Source organism: Malania oleifera, chromosome 3 (genome assembly GCF_029873635.1).
Source record: "Malania oleifera isolate guangnan ecotype guangnan chromosome 3, ASM2987363v1, whole genome shotgun sequence".
NCBI classification, from domain to species: Eukaryota; Viridiplantae; Streptophyta; class Magnoliopsida; order Santalales; family Ximeniaceae; genus Malania; species Malania oleifera.
The window spans coordinates 29,219,683-29,241,399 of NC_080419.1; the positions used below are offsets into that span (position 1 = coordinate 29,219,683).

Here is a 21,717-nt window from a genome sequence, read left to right on the forward strand (position 1 = left end):
AATATGTAGTGGAACTTCTAGCATGTTGATAAGGCAGATTTGGTCATTATCAAAATGGGTTTATTTGGTTGATAGTTCCTCATTGTTTATTGTGGTGTCTTTGGAGGGAGAGAAATAGTAGGTGTTTCTAAGATAAGGAAAGATCCATTTCGGACTTGAAGCTATTTTTCTTTACAACTTTGATGGATTGGTTGGCTGCTTTGTGAAACCAATCATTTTCTTCTGTTTTTGATTTACTAGATTCTTGTAATTTTAGTTTTTGATTTGTTTACCCCATGTACACTCCTTGTGTAGTTGGTGTTCATTTTTTATATCAATAGAATTATTACTTATCAAAAAAAAAATTCAAGACCAGAATACTATGCACCCAAACACAGGATAAGAACTAAAGAAATTCTATCACCTCAATTCTAAGTAGCCATAGGCATGCACTATGTACGTGCTTCATGATTCTCTATTTTATGTAATTTTAAAAGAAAATTGTAAAAAATTATAGAAAATAATACATAATTAATTAGTATAAGGATATTTTGGAAACTGAACAAAGAGGTTAAAGGAAAAGGAAAATTACTTCCCAATTTTTTAAGAATGGTTAAACATGAATTTTAATGTATTTTTTATACTTATATCCTTAGTTTTCATTTTTTAACAAATAAAAAAAATTTACATGAGTTTAATTTTGGATTTTAGAAAAATAACACCAAATAGAAGAATCCTCTTTATAATAGTTTTGAGGGATATTGTCGAAATCACACAACACAAAAACAACAAGAAGTCTTAAGTCCCATTAAATGGGATCGGTACCAAAAGACCTCAGCGTTAGGGAGCATAGATCTTACACAAATTCAAATTCAAGGCCTCTCTCAAATATGTAGTAAAGATTTGACAAAAAAGACACAAACTAACATTTAAAAAAAGAAAAAACCCATGAACTTTTCCTGAGACTTTAAGATTCTCATGGACTTCCCCTGATGTCATTTTTCAGGAAAGTTATACCCCTTAAGAGGTCCATAAAATTTTTAAAACCCCCCAAAAAGCATGTGCCATTTCTCTAAACCTAAAGAGAGTCACTGTTACCCCCAGTGTGTGGTTCAGGTGATAGTGCAGACTGCAAGAGTGTCTTTCATGAGGTCAGGTGTTCAAATTCTCCCGAATTCATTTCCATTCCTGAACTCCTAAATTTACCCTCCTTTTGAAATTGTGGGATCAACTTCAAGGGGCGAGGGATTAATCACATAGACCGTAAAACGGACACGTGGATACCCGTGTAATCCAAAAAAAAAAAAAGTCACTGTCCTTCATCCAGATCTATCTGAATCTTTTCGTTATCATACCATCTTGGAAAATTCAACTTTTGAGGTTAGGGCTTCAGAGCCAATGGGGTAATCTCCTTCATGAAAGGAAATGCTCCCAGAGAGCCAGAGCTCGTCCCAGAGTACTAGAGCTGCGCAATTCATTTGACCAGTTATAGAACCATCAGAGAGATCCTAAACCACATGAATTTGCTACGTGCATCAAGCGCTTCCATAAAAAATTTCTGTTTCATCCGAGGTTTCATCCGAGGTCATTATCAACATTTTCATCACTGTCAAATGGATAAGCATAGTCCCAATATTTAATATAAAAAAAAAGGGTAACGGATTAAGAAGAATGAAACTTAAATGAAAATAAAATTCTAAAATGATAATCATACATTTCAACAGATGCACATACAAAATCAAGCAAATGATGCGTAAACATATTATGAATAACCCGGGGAAGAAAAAAAAAGTAAGGCTAAATAAATCAAGAGGAACTAAAATCAGCTCAAATGTAAACAAAATGATGAGCATACATTTCAGCAGGCAGATAAGCCCTATGAAATGAAGCAGATGCTGTGTCTTGCAAAACCAGATACAAAACCTCCATTTTCTACAAACAATTCAAGCTCGTGTTTCAATTCCTTCCCCCACCCAACCCACATGACAAAATTTTGGAAAACATAACTTTGGCAAGCATGTTCACAAATGTCCCAGGCTGAGGTTTCTGATGGGGGCACCGCGGCAATCATGGAGATTAATTTGTACACCAGCAGAGTAGCCTTCAAATTTCACGTTTTAGTGCAACATTGAAAATCACTATTGGAGATTTAGGTCGGTAGTGCTCATTCGTATCCACCTCTTCAATTTCCTAAATTGCATGAAATGGAAAAATAGTAACAATTAAATAGCAAACAAAGTTTCTTTGCAGGTAAATGCATGTGCAAGGTGGTGGCGTCACCCTATTTCAAAAGGTCAACCACCATAATTATAAACCACATAAAAGTCCTGAACTTCCAGTGACCATTTTCAATTAATGAAATAACTGGAGTTTAACTAGAAGCTTAGAACATGGGCAAAAGGCTTCTAATAAGTGAAAGCTAAGAAATATAATCTAAGTTGCAACAAAACCCAATTTTTCTAACCTGCACGACGTCCTGCCCCCTGATCACCCGTCCAAACACAAAAAGCTTCTCATTCAAATCTGGTATTGGTGCGGTTGTGATAAACAGCTCAAACCCTCCATTATGTTGTTTGGTCCTCGAAGTTCCAAGCATAAATGCCTCATGTTTTGGACTATATGTTCACACGCAAGAATTTAGTTGTCAATATATAGAACAAAATCGACAAATGACAAATGCTATTAACTGGTATGAAATAGATCCAACCAAGACCTTATAGCCAAGTGACCGTTGGGTTTCCATTTTGATGTCCAATCTTCAGCAGCTCCAAGTCCATGCACATCTCCGGCTTGAATGACATAATGCTTTATTACATTTTGAAAAAGCATTCCTTTGAAGTGCCCCTTTTGACTGCAAAACCAGTAACCTTTTCAGGTTCCTTTATAGCACAACACAATACTACATCAACAAATAGAGAGCAAGCAAACAATAGCAAGTCATAAGGTCGTCCAATATTGAGAACGAGAAAAGTGCAAGTACTAGGTCTCCATCAGACATATCTATTTCTTTAATCTACCTCCAAAGGCAAGCCACTCTTATGCATCCACAGTTCTTGTTAAAACACTTTCTATTCCATCATATGCATTAAACATCCTTTTATCTTTCTAGAAATTGCATCTTCTAAAACTTAACACTCGGAAGATTTTATTTTCAATTACAAGAATATTACTACCTGTTCAGTTGTTGAAGACAAGCCTGTTTTCTAGAAAATTTCTTCATGGAAAATTATTTTTCCATCTCTCTCTCTCTCTCTCTCTCTCTCTCTCTCTCTCTCTCTCTCTCATGCACATGGTTTAACAAGTGAGACAGAATTTTTTACTAAGCTTGTATTTGCGTAAGTTTATACTCTTGAGAATAAATGTTATTAAAGTGTAACAGATAGCAGCTAGAATGCAGAACTCTAGAACTAAAATCAAATCTCAAAATGTAATAAGTCATTAGAGCCAGAGCAGCACAAAACACAAAGATCATGAATAAGCACTTAGAGATGCAAAAACGGAAACTGTTTTTGAGCTATATTTTTTAAATTTTTGACTAATTTTATTTTCTGTTGAGTTTCTGGTTTTTTGGGGCTGTTATAGTAAGAATCTACAGTTTCAGTGCTGAATTCTTTGAGATTTCTACTCTTATTTTTTTTTTTTTTTCCTTATTTAATTGAGTTTCTGGGTTTTTTTTTTTCATGCTGTTATCATGTGCTGTCTTTTTTTAGGAGCTGATTTCTGGCACAGGGGTACCTTCTTTTATTCCAGTACTTTCATGTGTTTCTCATGTCTTTTTTTTTATTGCTCTCTCTATATATATAAACACTTGGTTTCTATCCTGTTGCTTTTTGGTACTATTTAGGTGCTGATTTCTGTTATTTTGGTGCCTTTGTTTGGTCCTGTTTTGTTTTTTCTGCGAATAAATTTGCTGCTGTCGTGTTTCTTCGTTGCTGTTTTTTTGGGTGCTTGGTACTATTTTGCTACTGTTTTGCTCTTTTTTTTGGATCTTGTTTCAAATGAGAGTAGCTTTCTCAAATGCTTTCCTGTGTTTTCATTTTCTTTCTTTCTTTTTTTCTCAGCAGCAATTTTGTTCCAGCCCAAAAAACGTTGGTATCTCGTCCATATTGTATCGTTCAACTCTCTGCCAAAAAAATGCATTGCTTTTGTACTATTTTTTATTGGCATTGCCTTTTCAATCTCATAGAATAATTTCAGGAATGTGACAGTTTAATATGTTAACTGTATAATGTCATAATATTTCACTTTATAATTTTATACAATGTATTGGTTATGGTAAAAATGTTTTTTATTGGTATTTAGAGTGGGGAGAGAACTCTGGAGATTGTGACGATGCAATTTATTGGGCTGAAAAGAGTGAGAATGCCAGAAAGCCTTTAGAAATCTTGTAGGAAAGAGTTAAAGAAGACCCAAACAAAGCCCCTAGTTTATGCCATCTAATGAGCAAAAAATGGATGAAGATTCTTTCTTTGCAACTAGAGACAGATGGTGTGTAGATAGGTTGAAGGGTAAGTACAATCAACTTTGTACACAAACATTCAATTTTTTGAATTGTTGGAGCTCATAATGTTACCTATGATTCGAATTCAAACACTCTAATTTGCTGCAGAAAAGTGTGACAAATTTTTATAAGATAACAACATCATTAATTTAATTTAGATTTTTTTTGCTTTTAAGATCAAACAGTCATTTGACTCTTCCAATCAATTAACACGATGTTTTTTTTTTATAGCACACACAATGTTAAAAATTGCTGAAGAATAAAAAAAATTCAAGGCATTTAAGAGGAAATGGCTTGACCAAGTCTTTTATAAGTCTATTACTAGAAGACATCATCACTATGCTTCCACCTGAGTTACCCCTTTAACTCAGCCAAGTTGTGTCCAAAATGAGGAAGAATTTATAATAGAGGTGTTCATGTAAGTGAGGGTAAAAATCTTCTTGTGGTGTTGAGTTTTCTAAAGATAATGGTGAAAAGTCTTCTTGTGATGCTATTGCTGGTTGGGAAGCATACTACAAATAAATACATTACAGGTTGTATTGAGGTCAAGAAAGAACCAAATTTTGAAAAATTGTTTTCCGTTTGCAAATGTGGTCATCTTCCTCCTGTGCTAAAACAGAGAAGTATAAAGCATTGGCATTCATCATTGTGCATTGTGCAATGTAATAGAAAGAGCACTACGTGTGTTAAAAGCCAAATTCACTGTTTCTCAAATCAATACCAAATTAACCTTTAATACGCAAAAAAAAAAAAAAATGATATATATAGCTTGTAATACTTTGCACGACTTCATTAAAATGTAAGATAATGACAATTTGTGCATGGCATGCAGTGTAAAAAGATTGGAATTTCATGATGAGATTGCCTTGGTGTGACCTTTGAGGCAGAGATGGGTATGGCTAGGGAAGTAATTGCAAATCAATTGTGGGAGCCTTATAATAGTCATCAAAGGGCATAACTCCTACTAAGGATACGTAATTTGTGTTAAGTATATAGGTATCAACAAGATCATTTTTACAAGTTTATTTAACTTAACATAATATACTAATTAACTCAAAACATTTAATTAATTTGTTCTACTATTTTGGTAGATGGACTTGTGTATGGCTAGGGAAGCCTTTGCAAATAAATTGGGGAAGCCTTATAATAATCATTGAAGGGCATAGCTCCTATTAAGGGTAGGTAATCTGTGTTAGGAAAGCAAATAGTTATGTACAAATTCATTTTTATAAGTTTATTTAACTTAAACATAATATACTAATTAACTCAACATTTAATTAATTTGTTCTTCTATTTTGATAGATGGACTTGTGTGCTGAAGGAAAGGAAAATATAAGTGCTGTATTATGACAAGTTAACTATTAGTTCTTGGTGTTATTATTGAGAATGTTTAGGATAAACTGTTTAAATGATACAATAGGAAGTTTGGATTTGGTTATTTTACTATATATTGCACAGTTATGATTACTTTTATGAGACTGTAGACTTTTGTTATAAGGTGTGGGAAAATGATACATTTTGATCTTTATGAGACTATATTGTGCCAAAATATTTTATGCGTACAAGTAGAATCAATTTCATACATGGTAAAAAATAAAATAAAATAAAATAAAAACCTCCTGTCTTGCTAGCTGATTAAATGGCAGTAAAAAAATATAGATTAAATCAACGTTTTAATATTTTTTTTATAAATTTTCAGATTGTTAGTAAGTAGAAAACAATCATGATTCGAACACATTTCAAATTTTTTGACTTGAAAGTTATATTTCTATTTAACAAATGAACACATCTTCTAGTTTTTCCACTGAAAATGAAAACTGGAAAGAGATTAAAACTAGAGAAGAGAAGAGAAAATGAAATTGTTTTTTTCCTTTTTTGTAACTAAACATACCTTTAGCTTTTCACCAAAAAGAAAAAAATGCCAGGCTCTAATGTTAAATGTATTGAAAAGCAGAAATACACGCTACAATAGAAAACAAGAATCAAATGGTAGCCTTCTTGTTCATCACATGCGCACAGCAAACTGTCCCTATTCTGTGTCAAAACCATTTTAGGCATTGTTGTAATTCTGGTTTTTTGAAAATTCTATGTTGAAATCACGAGAGGATCTTTTATAGGGTTGGGAAAAGATGCAACAAGGGTGTTATGATCCCATGATGAAGTCGCAAAAGGATGTCCCAAATCCAAGACTTTGCCGTGATTTGATGGAAGGGATTTTAAGAATCCCGTTACCATCTCTGACAGGCATATCATGCATTGGGATTTCCAAGAGACAAAGGTCAAAGGCCACTTAAGAGAGGTACAACGATCACATTTTTGCATAGCTAAAATTGACCCTCAATCAAAAGTAGAGTCACAACTTTTTCATGTAAAAAATCATAGGACAGGAAGAAGGTATTTGGATGGATCATTTTTTATCCAATTTGGAAGGCCAATTTCAGGAAATAGGGTCAATGGATTGTTGGGACCCAAACCCAAAGTACTTAGTTAATTAGTAGTTCATTATGTGTGTTTACTTTGCTTGTAGTAGGGTTATGAATTTTGGGGGCTTTTTTGTAATATTTGGGTATTGTAGGATTTCGTAATTTCATGCATCTTTAGGGGTATATGTGTCATTTCCTATATTATAATCTTCCTTATAAATAGTGTGCAAAAGTCATGTAAGAGGTGGTTATTGTTGAATTTGATTGAAAGCAAACATGTGATTTCCCCCCTTGTATTCTAGGAATTTACCACTGCTTTTTGCTGATATGAAGTGCTGAGGTTGAGTTATTAAACGCTACCCTTCTTTCCAAATGCACCAGAAAATTGCGAGAGGAATGAGAGACAAGGCGGCCTTTCTCTTCTCTTCCGGAATGGATGGGTTGCTTCACCATGCCCCATTTGACAAGGTGGAACTTGAATTCTGCCCCCAAGCTCCCCCAAAGAAACCTCCTTTGAATTTCTTCAAGTCTCTTGGTAATACAAGATGGAAAGGGTAGGAGAGACATGAAACAAACATTGTCAAGGTACTTTTAAAGTGAGTGAGTCTACCACCTTCTAACAAAAAATTCCTTTTCCATCCTACCAACCTCTTTTCAAATTTTATGATGATGGGATCCCACACTCCTTTATCTTTGAATTTGGTGCCAAGAGGTAGCCCAAGGCAATCAATAAGGAAAGTTCCCATCTTGCAGCCCAAAAGGCCAGCAAGGAGAGACACGTCTATAGTTCCGCCAGTCGAAATGATTTTACTTTTTTCAAGGTTGACTTTCAAATCCAATGCTGCCTCAAACGCTGACACGATACATCTCAAATTCAGAATGTGGAGGGGGTCATCCTCGCAAAAAAATGGTGTCATTTGGGAACAAGAGATGCGTGACCATCAGGGACCTTCCATTCCTGCCAACTCTTAGGCCATTGATTAGCCCTTCGTCAGTATCTTTTTCCAACATGAGGCTCAAGAAAGGGATAAGAGGTCCCCTTGTCTCAATCCTTCGGAGGAACAAAAGAAATCAGTAGGGCACCCATTGATTAACACTAATAAACTTGGTGCATTGATGCAATGAGTGATCCATTTACACCAACGCTCCCCAAAGCCCATTTTTCTTAGAAAATAAAGAACATTCCAGTTGACATGATCAAAGGCTTTCTCCATGTCAAGCTTGCACACCACCCCATTTTTCTTTTCCCTCCAATAAGTATCCACCATTTCGTAGCTATGAGGATTGCATCCACGATCTGTCTTCCAGCCACAAAGGCGTGTTGATGTTTTCCAATGACTTTCTCTATGGCTCTTTTGGTCCTCGTTGCAAGAACTTTGGCAAACATCTTATAAATACTTCGCACCAAGGTGATTGGGAAGAAGTCCTTTATGTAGAATGCCCCATATTTCTTTGGAATCAGAGTAAGAAAAGTGGCATTGATGCTTCTCACAAATCTACCTTATCTAAATAATTCCTCGAAGGTGTTGATAAAGTCCTACTTGAGCACGCCCCAATTTGACTAAATTGCATACCCTGATGGCATGGAGGATTTCCGCCTCCTTGAAAGGTCTCTCTAGCCACTTTGCGGTGGAGGGGCTGAGAGATTTAAAAATGATGCCATCCACTATAGGCCCCCAGCTTTCGAATTCAGAGTAGAGGGCTTTGTAGAAGTTGAGGATGCTCCTTTTAATTTCTTCTTCCTCCATTAAGGTGTTCTCTTCGATATCAATGCCGAAAATGGTGTTCAGTCTGCAGTGAGCATTCACTGTTCAGTGGAAAAATTTGGTGTTCTGATCTCCCTCCTTGAGCCATAAGGCTTTAGATTTCTGCCTCCAGAAGATCTCTTCAAGGCTAATAGCCTCAGTCAACTCCTCCAGCAAAAATCTTTTGGCCCTTTCATCAACACTGAGCCCTTGCTTAGCTCCTGCTCATCAAGAACCTTAATGTCATTAAGAATAGTCGTATTTTTTGCTTGAATATTCCCAAAGGGACTTTTATTCCACACCTTGAGCTTATCTTTCAACCCCTTCAGTTTTCAAGCTATCCTGCTACTGCTGGGTTGCTGAAGTTTCCACTAGATGCTTAACAATTCCAAAATCCTTTATCAAACCTCATTCTTCGATTTGTTTTTTCCCACTTAGTTGTAGTTTCATGATTCCAAGAGAGCAGTTCCAAATTCCAATTGATGATGATAATCATGTGAGGCAGGACAGCATCAAGGAATTACAGCCAACATATAATTTGAGAGAGATAGAGGAGAAGAGAGGGGAAGGAGAAGGAAGAAGAAAAGGAAGGAGATATGAGGGGGAAAATCACATGTTTACTTTCCATCCAAATTCAACAAAAACCACCTGTCATGGCTTTCACACACTATTTATGAGAGAAAGCCTATTATACAAGAAATTACACATACACCCCAAAGGTTATGTCTGATTCATGGAATACCTAATCTTAGAAACAGATTAGTTATAATAGATTAATTACAATTAGTTATAGTTTTTAGTTATGTATAAAAAAATTGTTACCATAAAGCAAATAACAATGTGAAATTTTTTATATATCTATAACAAGTAATAACTATTCCCAAATTTCACCGCAGGAATGTACATTCTTTTCTTCTTACATGTTGGATAAAATAGTAAGGAATATACAAGAATTAACTATTCCCTTTATTCCAAAATTTTTCACTAAATTCCATCTTATTCCAAGGAATAGCTATTCCACAAACCAAACGTAACCTAAAGATACGTGAAATTACAAACAAACCCCTAAAGTACACAAATATTACAAACAAACCCCAAAATACACATAAGCCTGAGCAAGCTAAACAAACATAATAAACTATTAACTAAATACAATTGGGTTTGGGACCCAACAATCCCTTGACCCCATTCTTTGAAATTGGTCTCCAAATTGGGTCAAAATGATCCATTCAAATACCCACTTTTGGTACTACATCAGCAAGTGAAGGAAAAATATGATAAAAAAAAAATCCCAGAAGGCCAGAATAGAGTAAACATGAAAAGTGGGACGGGTGGTTTTATGTTGCTGGGAATTATTTAATATTTTTCCCACTTAAACCATTTATTTCTGAGCACAATTTAACATGGAAAAATCAATTGGATTAAAAAAATAAAAAAAAATAAAATTATTGGAGAGACAAAGGAGAGGACCAAATGCACTTTCTTTCATGTAATTTTATAGATTCAACAAATAATAGCTGCACATATCAAGCTTACAAGCATGTCAACTAACAGATGTAGCTGACAGGAGATTATATTAATACTCACCACAAGTCAAGAAATTTGTCCACGATCTCCGGAGAACCTTCCTTGTAAAGCTCCACCGTTATATAACCTTTTGATGTATTTAGAATCTACAACAAGAACAAAGTAAAGAAAGGCCTGAGGTCATGCAATGACTAAGCACTAAACAGGGGTGGAGCTACATAGCTCCGTATTCCACCCAACACTCCCCCTCCTCCCCCACGGTAAGAAATTTAAATTAATTATATTTCCTTCTTTATAAATAGGAACTCTGTGATGAAGGACCATCAATGGGGAACTTTAGATGGCTTATATTGTAACTATTATAATTTTTAAATTTTCGTGGTTAGTTTAGGATTATTTGTGTATTTTAAGTATTTTGGGTTATTTTGAAATTATTTGTTTTAGTTGTAATGTTGGGCGTATACATAGTTTGTGATATTGTATTGGACAGTTAAAACAATTGAATTCAGAACTGTTTTCCTGTTTCTGTCTCTCTCATGCAGTCTTATCTCCTTTTTCTCCTCTTCATCCTTCTCGTCTTTCTGTTTCTCACTTTTTTCTGTTCTGTGCAACAGTTCCTCTCTTCTTCTCCCTTCTTTCTTCTTCTCTGTCTCTCCCTCAGCTCTCTCTCTCTCTCTCTCTTACTATCCTAAATAAATTTCGTATATGAGCAAATCCCAATCAATCTTCCTCTGGTACCATTTGTAACTGATCCACCATCAACATTCTTTTTTGATAGAAAAAGAAAAGATTTCCATCATTCTTGAAAATTATAGCCACTTCAATTCACTTCCATAGCCAGCAACATTGTTGCAAAACAGAGAATTTCAACACGCTTCACGATGTAATCAAGGAAAATTGCAAAAATCAGGGTTTACCAGAAAATTACAGTCGTACCACACTTTTCAAACATCACTTTGCCAGCAGATTTTTTTTCACCAGCATAACCATAAAATACAAACACCTCCAAAAAGCCCCTTCCCCCAAATTTCATTTCCATCCAACAAGGCATGTGGCCTCACATGCCACATGAAGTTTTTCCAGTTGACACCCCTTCAAAATCCAAAACTTCCTGGTCTTGTCTCTTCAACCCGCCGCCCTCACTGAAATCACCACCCCTCAATCTACCACCAACCAGAATACAATTTCCGGAGATCCTTCACCGGCAGTTCATGTGCACCATGAGCCAGCAACACGCATGTGAAAAACTACCTGTGCCTTCTGGCCTCTGCAACTTCCAAAATCATGAGAAATTGATTTTAGGCACAACATTTTGACCTATAAGATCTTGAATTGTCAATGGAAATTGCAGTGTTTTGGAGGATGAATTAAATATGCTGCATTCAGATTGAGACTCAGCAGAGATATTTTGATATTTTTACTACGACAAATTGGTATTCCTCCCTGCAATTTAAACACTAGTCTGAAGAAATTCAACTTTGAGTGTTTGATATTTTTCAAGGAAAATTCAGCATCGTCAACACCCAATGTCAAGTTTAATTCTGAAAATTTTTGGAATTTACGCAAGATATTAAGAACAATAGTTGAGAAATTGGAGAACACTTTTAATATTTTGCAAGATATGAACTTCAGAAATTTTACGTAGGCTTCTATGCTTTGTCTTGAGGATATTGCTTGTTTCAAAGGTAATTTTTCCAAATGAGAATTCATAGATTGGTCGTTTTTAACTAAATCTCTATTTTGAATGCAATGAGATACTGGAGACAAGAAGGACAAGATTTGCATATTACAGTCTTGGGGGCTATGCCACTAAATGGTGGGATGGAATACAATATTACAGAAGGCAACAAGGTAAAACTCAAACCTTCTTTTGGTCTAGAATGAAAAGTTCCTTTATAAAATACAGGAACTTTTCCCCAACTGTTATGACAAGATCTTTTTCCATATCAAGAGATGAACAAGTTCATATTTTAGACAACATATTCAAGATGAAACAGAAGTAATTGTTAACATGTTATTATGGGCTGAACATATGAACAAATAAAAGAGGAAATTACAAATGTACCTGAATTTATGGTTGTCATGGATTATGAAATGAAAACTCCATTGATTGTGTAGATAGTAGACCAAATTATGCATCCTTGAAGAGCAAGCAAATGCAATGAAACAAAGTGTTCAAGCTGTAGAAGAGACCAGGGAGTAGGCAGCAAAATTCAACGTTAAAATTGGGAATTGAATTCAAAGCAAGAGTTTTTTAGAGGATGAAGTTGTTGAATCTCGTGATGACCCTAAGCCTAGAATCATCTTCCAACATGTGACAATTCTCCACTTATCAACTTTATTGGGATTAGGGATCTTGAGGAGAATATTATTCATTTTCCAGCAATACCTGAATGTAAGTTGAAATTGGACAATATGAATTGAGTTTAATGGCTCGTGGATACATATTCCCTACTCTTGATGCGCTATTGTAAAAATCGAGGTTGAGTTTTCTCAAACAAGGGAGTTTGATGGAGGACTATCAATGGAGAAGTTAGGTGCTATTGCAGCCACAGCTTTAAAAATTAGGATTTTTATTTTAGTTTGGAAATTTTTCATTATTTTAGAAATTTATTTAATTAAGATTTACTCTGTAATTATTTGTTTTAGTCGTAACATTGGGTGTACAAGTACTTTGTTTGTGTGTTAGACAGTTATCACATTTGAACTCAGAACCGATTTCTGTTTCCCTATCTCTCTCCGTCTCCCTCTCTCTCCTTCCCATCTCCTCCTCCCGTTTCTCCCTCTATACTCTTTCTGATTTTCTGTCCCTTCCCCCCCCCCCCCCCGGGGAAGTTTCTCTCTTCTTCAGTTCTTCTCACTTCTTCTTTCTTCTTCTATCCTCTCTATTTCTCTCTCTCAATTCTCTCTCTTTTCTGTTTCTTACTATTGAACATCACTTTGTTTAAAAGCTTCACCCAAGAAAAACCAGAAACCAAAAAAAATTTTAAAGATATACACGCAGGTAGTCAAACAGAGTTTTTGCAGCAATGAGAAGAACCATCATTCAACAACACAAGGGCAACATGCAGATTCCAATATTTATCTGGTCATACATTATTTCATTATTTGTACATTAAAGATGAGAAATGGTTGCTTTTGTGTTTGAACACGAAAGATGTTGTACATCATGCACAATCAACAACATTTCCACATAGTACACATAATGTCATCAAGTATTTAAGTTGATGGCTTTTCAAACAACAATAACACCACCAGGCACCATGACAGCCAGCAACAGTATGCAGCAATCAGCATTAAAAATGTGCGCTTTCACAGTTGGCACAATAAAATATAAAAATAGGCTACTGAAATGCATGCGTCAAGAAACTTACAGCATAACTTGGAAGCTCATACTTTTTTGAGTCCACAAACACATCATTGTCCTGTTTCACAAAATGAAACACACTCAACAATATTTAATATATTTATTATTTACAACTGTTCCTAAAGTAGAAAATACCAAATACAACTTATGCCTTGATGTGTAATCATGCTACTTGATGGGGTAATGAAAAGGATGAGGAAGAAAACAAATTCCTGCTGTTTGAGAAGAGTTATAAAATGTGAATTTCCAAGAAGTACCTCGAGAGCTGATAGCCTAACCCCTGCTTGGTCCCTCGACCTGTGAGCATACAAACATGTCTCAGATTTTAACAAAATAGAATAATTTCTTATTAAAAATTAATTTCTTGACAAAAGAGTAAAATTTCAATTTCCAAACAAATTTTATAGAACACTAAATCATCAAAATAGCAAGGCACCAATTACCAATATGAGCAAGAGATAAGCAACATACCTTTGAGACCAGTGTCGATAGGTAGTAACCAAGGACAATACAATCAACACGACAACCAAGTTGCACAAAATAATAGTACTGACACTAATACGAGTAGGCCCCTTCTTCTTTTTGCTTTGAAGCAGTAGAGTCTGAGGTTTTATCCTAGCCATGGAGGAAAACGTTGACTACAACTTATGCAGATTCACTTTTTGTTGACCAAACCTGCAGGGTACAAATCATAATCAATACTCAAGCAATAAATGCATATCAAAGCCAGCAAAACTTCAAATATGCTAATCCAACGATATAAAGACCAGTTCTAATAATATTTTAACTAATTCAAAGTCCTCATATTACCAAGAAAAAAATTAATATATTTTTATATAAGTTACAAGAAAATAGTTTGTATTCAGAAAGCCACCAAAAAAGGAATTGAGTAATGGGAAAACAGAACATATCATGATTCACCTCTTTCTATACTTTTGAAAAAAAAAAAAATAGATGATCTTCAAAAACATCAAAAACCAGTTCAGTCATTAGTGTAACATGGAGCTCAACAGTAGCGTGTAGATTTAATTTATGCCAACTTGATGATTATCCAGATGACACACGACTCTTTTCCTAGGGTGGGTCGAGGGGAGCCGCAACCATACAGCCTCATAAATCACTCAAAAGGAGAGTGGGGGAAGAGAAAGGCCCCCAAAAAAAAAAAAGAAAAAAAGGAGAGAAAGCAAGCCAAAATTTCAGCAATAGATATAAGGCCCACAGCTTCGAAGGTGTTCTGCTAAACACAGACTTCATAGTTTCAGAAATGGAAATTCAAACACAATATCATTGCACTGAGGAGCTTCACTTACATTCAATTTTTAAAAAATGGAAGGAAAATAAAATCAAAATTCAGATGAGATAGATAAATCTCAAAATATACGAGTTCGTCAAGATCAGAAACCCTAAGCCATCGCTACTTTAGCATGTTAGAAATACCTTTTTCGCTTTTCAAATAAAAAAATTACACGAAAATAAATCCAAAATTCTAGCCAGAAAGCACCATAAATTCACTGAAGAAGCCTTAAACCTTAACTCAGTTTACTGCAAGGAAACCAGATGAACAAAAATCTCAAAAATAAACTAACAAATTCATAATTCAGAAAAACAAAGACAACAAATCGATCTGGAACTCAAACATACCGCGAATCGATTGATCTATTCTGTAGTTTCTGCGAACTGGGAAGAAGTAAAAAGAATAGTGCGGGCGGAAGCAGACAGTTCTTCGATAATCGATATTAGGTGAATATTGTTCAGGTGTCGCTTCGGGCGCACCGTTGCTTCAAAGGCGAAGCCCGCACTGGATCACTCCCCATGACGTAGTTTACAAACCACCTGGATGGGGGTTCATCGAACGGTCGGGATCAATCCTGACCGTTGAAATATGATATATGATAATCCCACATAGCAGTATTTCTTACGTTTGGAGTTCGAACTTATTCAAAATTTTGAATTTTCTGGGTTAAGTTTCTGCGTCGCCTCGGACTTTGGACCATTGACAGGTTCTTTGCGCCGTCGTCACGGCACCGTGAAAATTTTGCAACTTTCATGGAAAATAATAAAGAATATATATTTTAGGTTTTTAAATAGTCAAAAAAATCATTTTATTTTATTTTAATATTTATTAAAATTTAAAACTAAAAAATTTTACTTTCTTTATATTTTAAAAAATTTTTGAAAATGAGACACCATTTTTGTTTATTTTCCAAAAATTCATTTGTTCTCTTATAATTTTTTTGCAAATTTAAATTTTCATGAATGTAATTTTTATAAAAGAAAAAAGTGGGGCTCGACTAGGGTTGTATTTGAATCGAGTCAAGTCAACACAATAAAATATTCTAACTCAACTTGGCTCAAAAATGTTAAGTTCGAAATTCGACTCAAATTCGATCAATATCATAATTGTTAAATTCGACATCAACTCGACTACAAGATTAACATAAAACTCAAACTTGATTCAATTATAAATTAATATTAAATACACATATAAATACATACAATGTAATATAATGTCAAATATATTTTATAAATATATATTATATGATATATAATATAAAAATAAAAAATTCAAAAACTTGATTAGGTTCGAAACTCGACTCGGATACTATTATTGAACTCAAATTCTACTTAAATAGTTCATACTCAATTCAAACTATATAACCGAGTTAAGTCTAGTTAGGGGACGGACTGAGTCTGAATAGCTCGCGATGAAATTTGATTCACTTACACCTCTAGGCTCGCCTATTTAGATCGTTAATCACTAATATTATTAATGTTTCTATAATTTTGTAGTTTGAGGAGTAATTAAAACTAAGTAGCCTTTTATCTTTTTTATTTATTGCAACATGATAAAACTTGTGTATTCTTTTTGAAAAAGAGCTCTTATAAATTAGATTTTTCTTCATAATGGATTTTTATGAATTTAGTATTTTTGTAATTTTGCAAAAATTAAATTTATTGAGTGGTCTAATTTAGGTTATTCGTAATGAGACAAAAACTTGCAATCCTAAAAAATATTAGATATCACACATATTAATAAAATGACATGAACGTTGACTTGGTTTTAATTGAGATTTAAGATTATGAAAATTGCTAGGTTATTTTAATGAAGGTACATCCTCTCAAGCTCCGAATATATACTTTTACTTTATATGAAAATTCTATATACATGAAAGAAAATATAAAATACTAAATCTAACCTAAGAGTATTAGTATTAAAGAGGGTTTGAGAGAGATTTTATTTTTTCAAATTGCTAAAGAAGCTAATGACTCATTTAGCCATGGATAATAATTTTATTTTCGAATTTAGTGTAGTGATTCAAAAAAAAATTTTAATTAATTAATTAAGTAATATAATATATTAATATAATAATATATTATAATATTATAATATTAAATATATATAAACAATCTTGGATTGATTTTAAATTGATAGAGAGAGCCCCCCTTATTCTTGCCGTATCTCTCTCTCTCTCTCTCTCTCTCTCTCTCCTCAAACACTCGCTCTCTCTCTCTCTCTCTCTCTATTAGGGATCCTATGCACCACTCCAAAGTTAAGGTGAGAAAAATTGAATTATGTCTGTTGTTTTAGAATTTAACTGGTTAATAGGAGTGTGAGAGTCTAGGGATGTTAGGATAGTAATTATTTGAAGATTTAATTGATTAAACTAAAATATATGATTACAAGATTTTGTGTTCTGAACGCCGCAGGCATCGATTTAGGATCCTTGCAGACACATTCTCAGTAATCAGGTAAGGGGATAGATTATGTCAAATATTTTTAAATTAAATTTACCCGTTAAAATGCAGTATTTGATTACAGAAATTATATGTATGATTTTTCTGGATAATCAGGTATACGAAAATAGTGTTTATAATTTAATGTGTATTTTTGGGAAACCAGGTGTTAGAGTTGAGTAAATCCTAGAAGTTGATTTAATTTTATTTTTTTAGCAACATATGTTCTTCTCGGGCAATTAGAATATTATAGAGTAATACTCACTTGTATGACATGAGTATGAATATTTTATAGTATATATATAAGCTAGTCAGATTATTTTATGATTACACAGAACAAGTACAATTTGATAATGATTTTTAGAAAATGCTATAAACATTACAGAAATTATGATATTGTTCAGTATAATATAACAGTTCAGCCGCCCTAGTGCCATGACAATTTAGCCGACCCAGTGCAGTGACAGTTTAGCCGGCCCAATGTCGTGACAGTTCAGCCAGCTTTATGTCGTGATCAGTTATGATATAACAATTTATTCAGAAATTATGATATGATAGTTTTTACGCAGAAATATGAAAATAAGATATGTCACAGTTATATTATGTATTTTATGGTAGCAGAACCCTAATGGATTAGTTTCGATTCAGAGCACGGTACCGTAGCTATTATTTCATATTAGTGTCATCACACATCTCAGATAGAGTGTTGGTATATAGTAGATGATTGGGCCATTGAAGAGTAGTATATCCCTTCTGGCAGTTCGGACTAGGTTAGGGTGGCCAATTGTGCATACAGACGAGTCAGTTTTGGCTTAGCGTGGTAGGCCAGCCATTGCTAAGTCCCGCCTATGGGTTACACAACCCAATCATGTGAGGGTAATACATGATATCAGCTAGTTATCCATCGAGGGGAAAATTTCAGTATTATACAGATATAGCAGACGATTTACATGTATATAGAAATTTACTATGCCAGAGTAAGTTTATGTTGAAAAATATGATTTTACCAGTCTTATATAAGTATGAGTACAGATTTACATGATTTATCAGTTACAGTTAATTATGTTACAATTAATTATTTACAGGATGTGTTTATAACACGTTAGAACTCATGTTGCCACACACTGATGATAATCTATCTCATCTTACTAAGAGGTGTCTCATCCAAGAATTTAAACATTTTAGGAAACCCAGACAACCGGGTGAAGCGAGCTCCAAGGTAGACAAGGCCTTGGTACTATAGTATCAGGGTAAGTGCTTTGAGTTGGGGAATATGTTTTGTGTAAACCCTAGGATATTTTATGGATTTTTTTGGACGTGCATGTATATTTATAGAGACAGTAGAACTCTAGTATTATATGTGAGGTTTAGGTACATTATATTTTTCGCTGCATGAATAGTATGTATTTAAGAACAGGTATACCCCAATACCCCACTTTGGGTCTATGTTGACATTGTACATGTTATTATTATTAATATCGAAGCATATTTGTAGCAGAATTCATAGGGTTGTTACATTTTAATATCAGAATAGATTTATTTTATATATATATATATATATATATATATATATATATATATATATAATAGATGGATAGTCGGGTCGCGACAGTTTGGTATTAGAGCCAAGATTGCCAGGTTCTGTAGATTTTGGTGTACAGCTGAAAACAATACCAGAGTATAGCAATGGATCATGGTGAAGGTAGGAAATGGGTAGATTAGGATTTTAGTAAGTCATTACTGGAGGATAAGATTGGAATTTAGGGTCTTGTCTCGCAGGCTAGAGGTAGGAACTCCGTAGTGGTTTCTGTGATTTTCCTGAAACAACAGTTTCAAGAAAGTTATGCTAAACTATCGTCGGTTTTTGTTTCTAAGCGGTAATACTAAACCTTAAATTGGGGAATAGGATCGTTAAGTTGATTGGTTGTATGAGGATATCTTATGGTTCTTAGTTAGATAAATGTATTAGTTGTGCTATGAAGTTAGGAATCTTAAGCTATTTTATTCTATTTTTAGGATGGACCCTGGGAGTAGCAATGCACACATTGGTGGTGGTAACGATGCGAGGCCTTCCAATATGGGTGGCAATGATTCTGATGCAGTATTGCATAGTATCGTCTAGCAAGTTATGGCAGAGATAGCAAGAAATTCACGGGAATAGGGTTGCACGATTAAGCAATTAACTTGTATGAATCCCCCATCATTGTCAGGAGGAGTCGACCCATTCGTGGCAGAGAATGGGCCCAGGAAATTGAGGATACATTGGCAATTCTCCTTTGCATTGAGGAGCAAAAAGTGTCGTTTGCTACTTTTGAGATGATAGAGGAGGCCAAAAGCTAGTGGAGATCAATGAAGTTATTGGAGGAATAGAGGCCAGTACCTATAGCTTTGACCTGGAGTCGCTTCAAGGAAATATTCTTTGAATGGTACTTCCCCGCTACTACCAGGAATGCTAAAGGGGCAGAATTTCTGAATTTGACCTAGGGGCACCTGATGGTCCAGCAGTACGTAGCTAGATTCATTGAGCTTTCCCGTTTTGCCCCGCATATGGTGCCATATGAGGAAAAGAAGGCGAGGAGATTTGAGAAAGGCCTGAGACAGAATATCTATAAGCAAGTGGTGGCATTCCAAGTCCAGACCTTCTCAGAGTTAGTAGATAAAGCCACAGTGATAGAGACCAACCTGTAGAGAGGTGCTGGGATGCCGAGTCAGAGGAAGAGGCACGCGCCTCCTGAATTTCGAGTAGGTACCAGTCGGGGCCTATGAAGGAGAGACAAAAAAGGCGGGGGTTAGAGATAGGAAATGGGGAGCTGTGGGTATTAGGGTGATCAAACCTATCCTATTTGCCCTAGATGTAGCAGGAGGCACGTGGGAGAGTGTTGAACGGGAAGAAATATATGCTATTAATGCGGTAGACCTAGTCATATGGCACAAGATTGTCGTGTGCAGCTGAGCAATGCTCCTGTTCCTAGAAAATTTTGGGGGAATAACCAGGCACCCTGAGGCAGCCAGCAGAGGAATATCGTGCAGGCGCGGGTTTAAGTCTTGACACTAGGAGACGCAGAGGCGGCCGACGATGTGGTGAAAGGTACTATTTATATGTTTTTAATTAAAGCTGTTATTTTGTTTAATTCAAGGGTGACTCATTCATTTATAGCTCGAAAATTTATTAAGTTATGTGAAATAGAAGCTCAGCCAATGGATGTCGGTTTATCAGTAGCTACACCGATATGAGTCATAGTGGTGTGTAGGAGAATACTTAGGGATTGTCCAATCAGTATTCAGGGGAGGTAATTGTCTGCTAATTTGGTGGTCCTTGACATGCATGGGTTTGAGGTGATCTTGGGGATGAATTGGTTAGCTGCCAACTAAGCCATTATTGATTGTTACAAGAAAGAGGTAGTTTTCAAACCTCTAGGGGAGTAGGAGTACAGATATGTTGGGATATGCGTGCGCTCCTCACTACAAATGTTATCAGCTATTCAAGCGAGGAGATTGCTTCTGAAGGGATGCTAGAGGTACTTGGCCTGTGTGAAGGAAGTGACAGAGAGGGAATTAAAGTTGGAAGATATCTCGATAGTGAGAGATTTTCCTGATGTGTTTCCAAAATATTTTCCAGGGTTGCCTCCTGATCGTGAAGTCGAATTTTCTATTGATCTACCTCCAGGGACAACGTTGATCTCTAAGGCTCTATATAGAATGACTCTGGCGGAGTTGAAAGAATTAAAAGAATAGTTAGAAGAGTTGCTGGATAGAGGATTTATCGGGTCCAATGTGTCACCCTTGGGAGCACCAGTGCTTTTTGTGAAAAAAAGAAAGACGGGTCGATGAGGATGTGTATTGACTAGAGGGAGATAAATAAAGTGACGATTAAGAATAAGTACCCGCTACCCCATATTGATGATTTGTTTGACCAACTCCAAGGAACACGAGTTTTCTCTAAGATTGATCATTGATCTGGGTACCATCAGGTGAGAATTAAATCAGAGGATGTTCCAAAGACAGCTTTCCGAACCAGGTAAGGCCATAATGAGTTCCTAGTTATGCCTTTTGGATTGACTAACGCTCCTACGGTATTTATGGACTTGATGAATGAGGTTTTCCATGAATATTTGGACCAATTTTTAATAGTATTTATCGATGATATTTTGGTTTACTCAAAGAATCCTGAGGTGCACAAAAATCATTTAAGGTTGGTACTTTAATTGCTAAAGGAAAAGAAGTTATATGCTAAATTCAGAAAATGTGGATTCTGGCTGGAGAAGGTTGTATTCCTCGAACACGTGGTATCCGAGGATGGTGTTTTTGTAGATCTGGGTAATATAGAGGCAATAGTGGATTGGGAAAAACTGAAGAATTTTCAGGAGGTCAGAAGTTTTATTGAATTGGCAGGGTACTATCGCTGGTTTGTGGAAGGATTTTCCAAACTGTCAGGTCCTC

General features: G+C 35.2%; 1 protein-coding gene across 1 annotated transcript; it reads right to left on the reverse strand.

Annotated features, from left to right (window-relative positions):
• Positions 1-1,761: 1,761 nt before the first annotated feature.
• LOC131150766 (peptidyl-prolyl cis-trans isomerase CYP21-4) lies at positions 1,762-15,449 on the reverse strand. Its single transcript, XM_058101705.1, has 8 exons — positions 15,184-15,449; positions 14,014-14,217; positions 13,800-13,839; positions 13,550-13,600; positions 10,236-10,321; positions 2,693-2,830; positions 2,444-2,594; positions 1,762-2,169 (listed from the first exon to the last, which is right to left on the reverse strand). Exons 2-8 carry the CDS (start codon positions 14,163-14,165, stop codon positions 2,083-2,085), a joined length of 705 nt encoding a protein of 234 aa, XP_057957688.1. The 5' UTR covers positions 14,166-14,217; positions 15,184-15,449; the 3' UTR covers positions 1,762-2,082.
• Between the last annotated feature and the right edge of the window lie 6,268 nt (positions 15,450-21,717).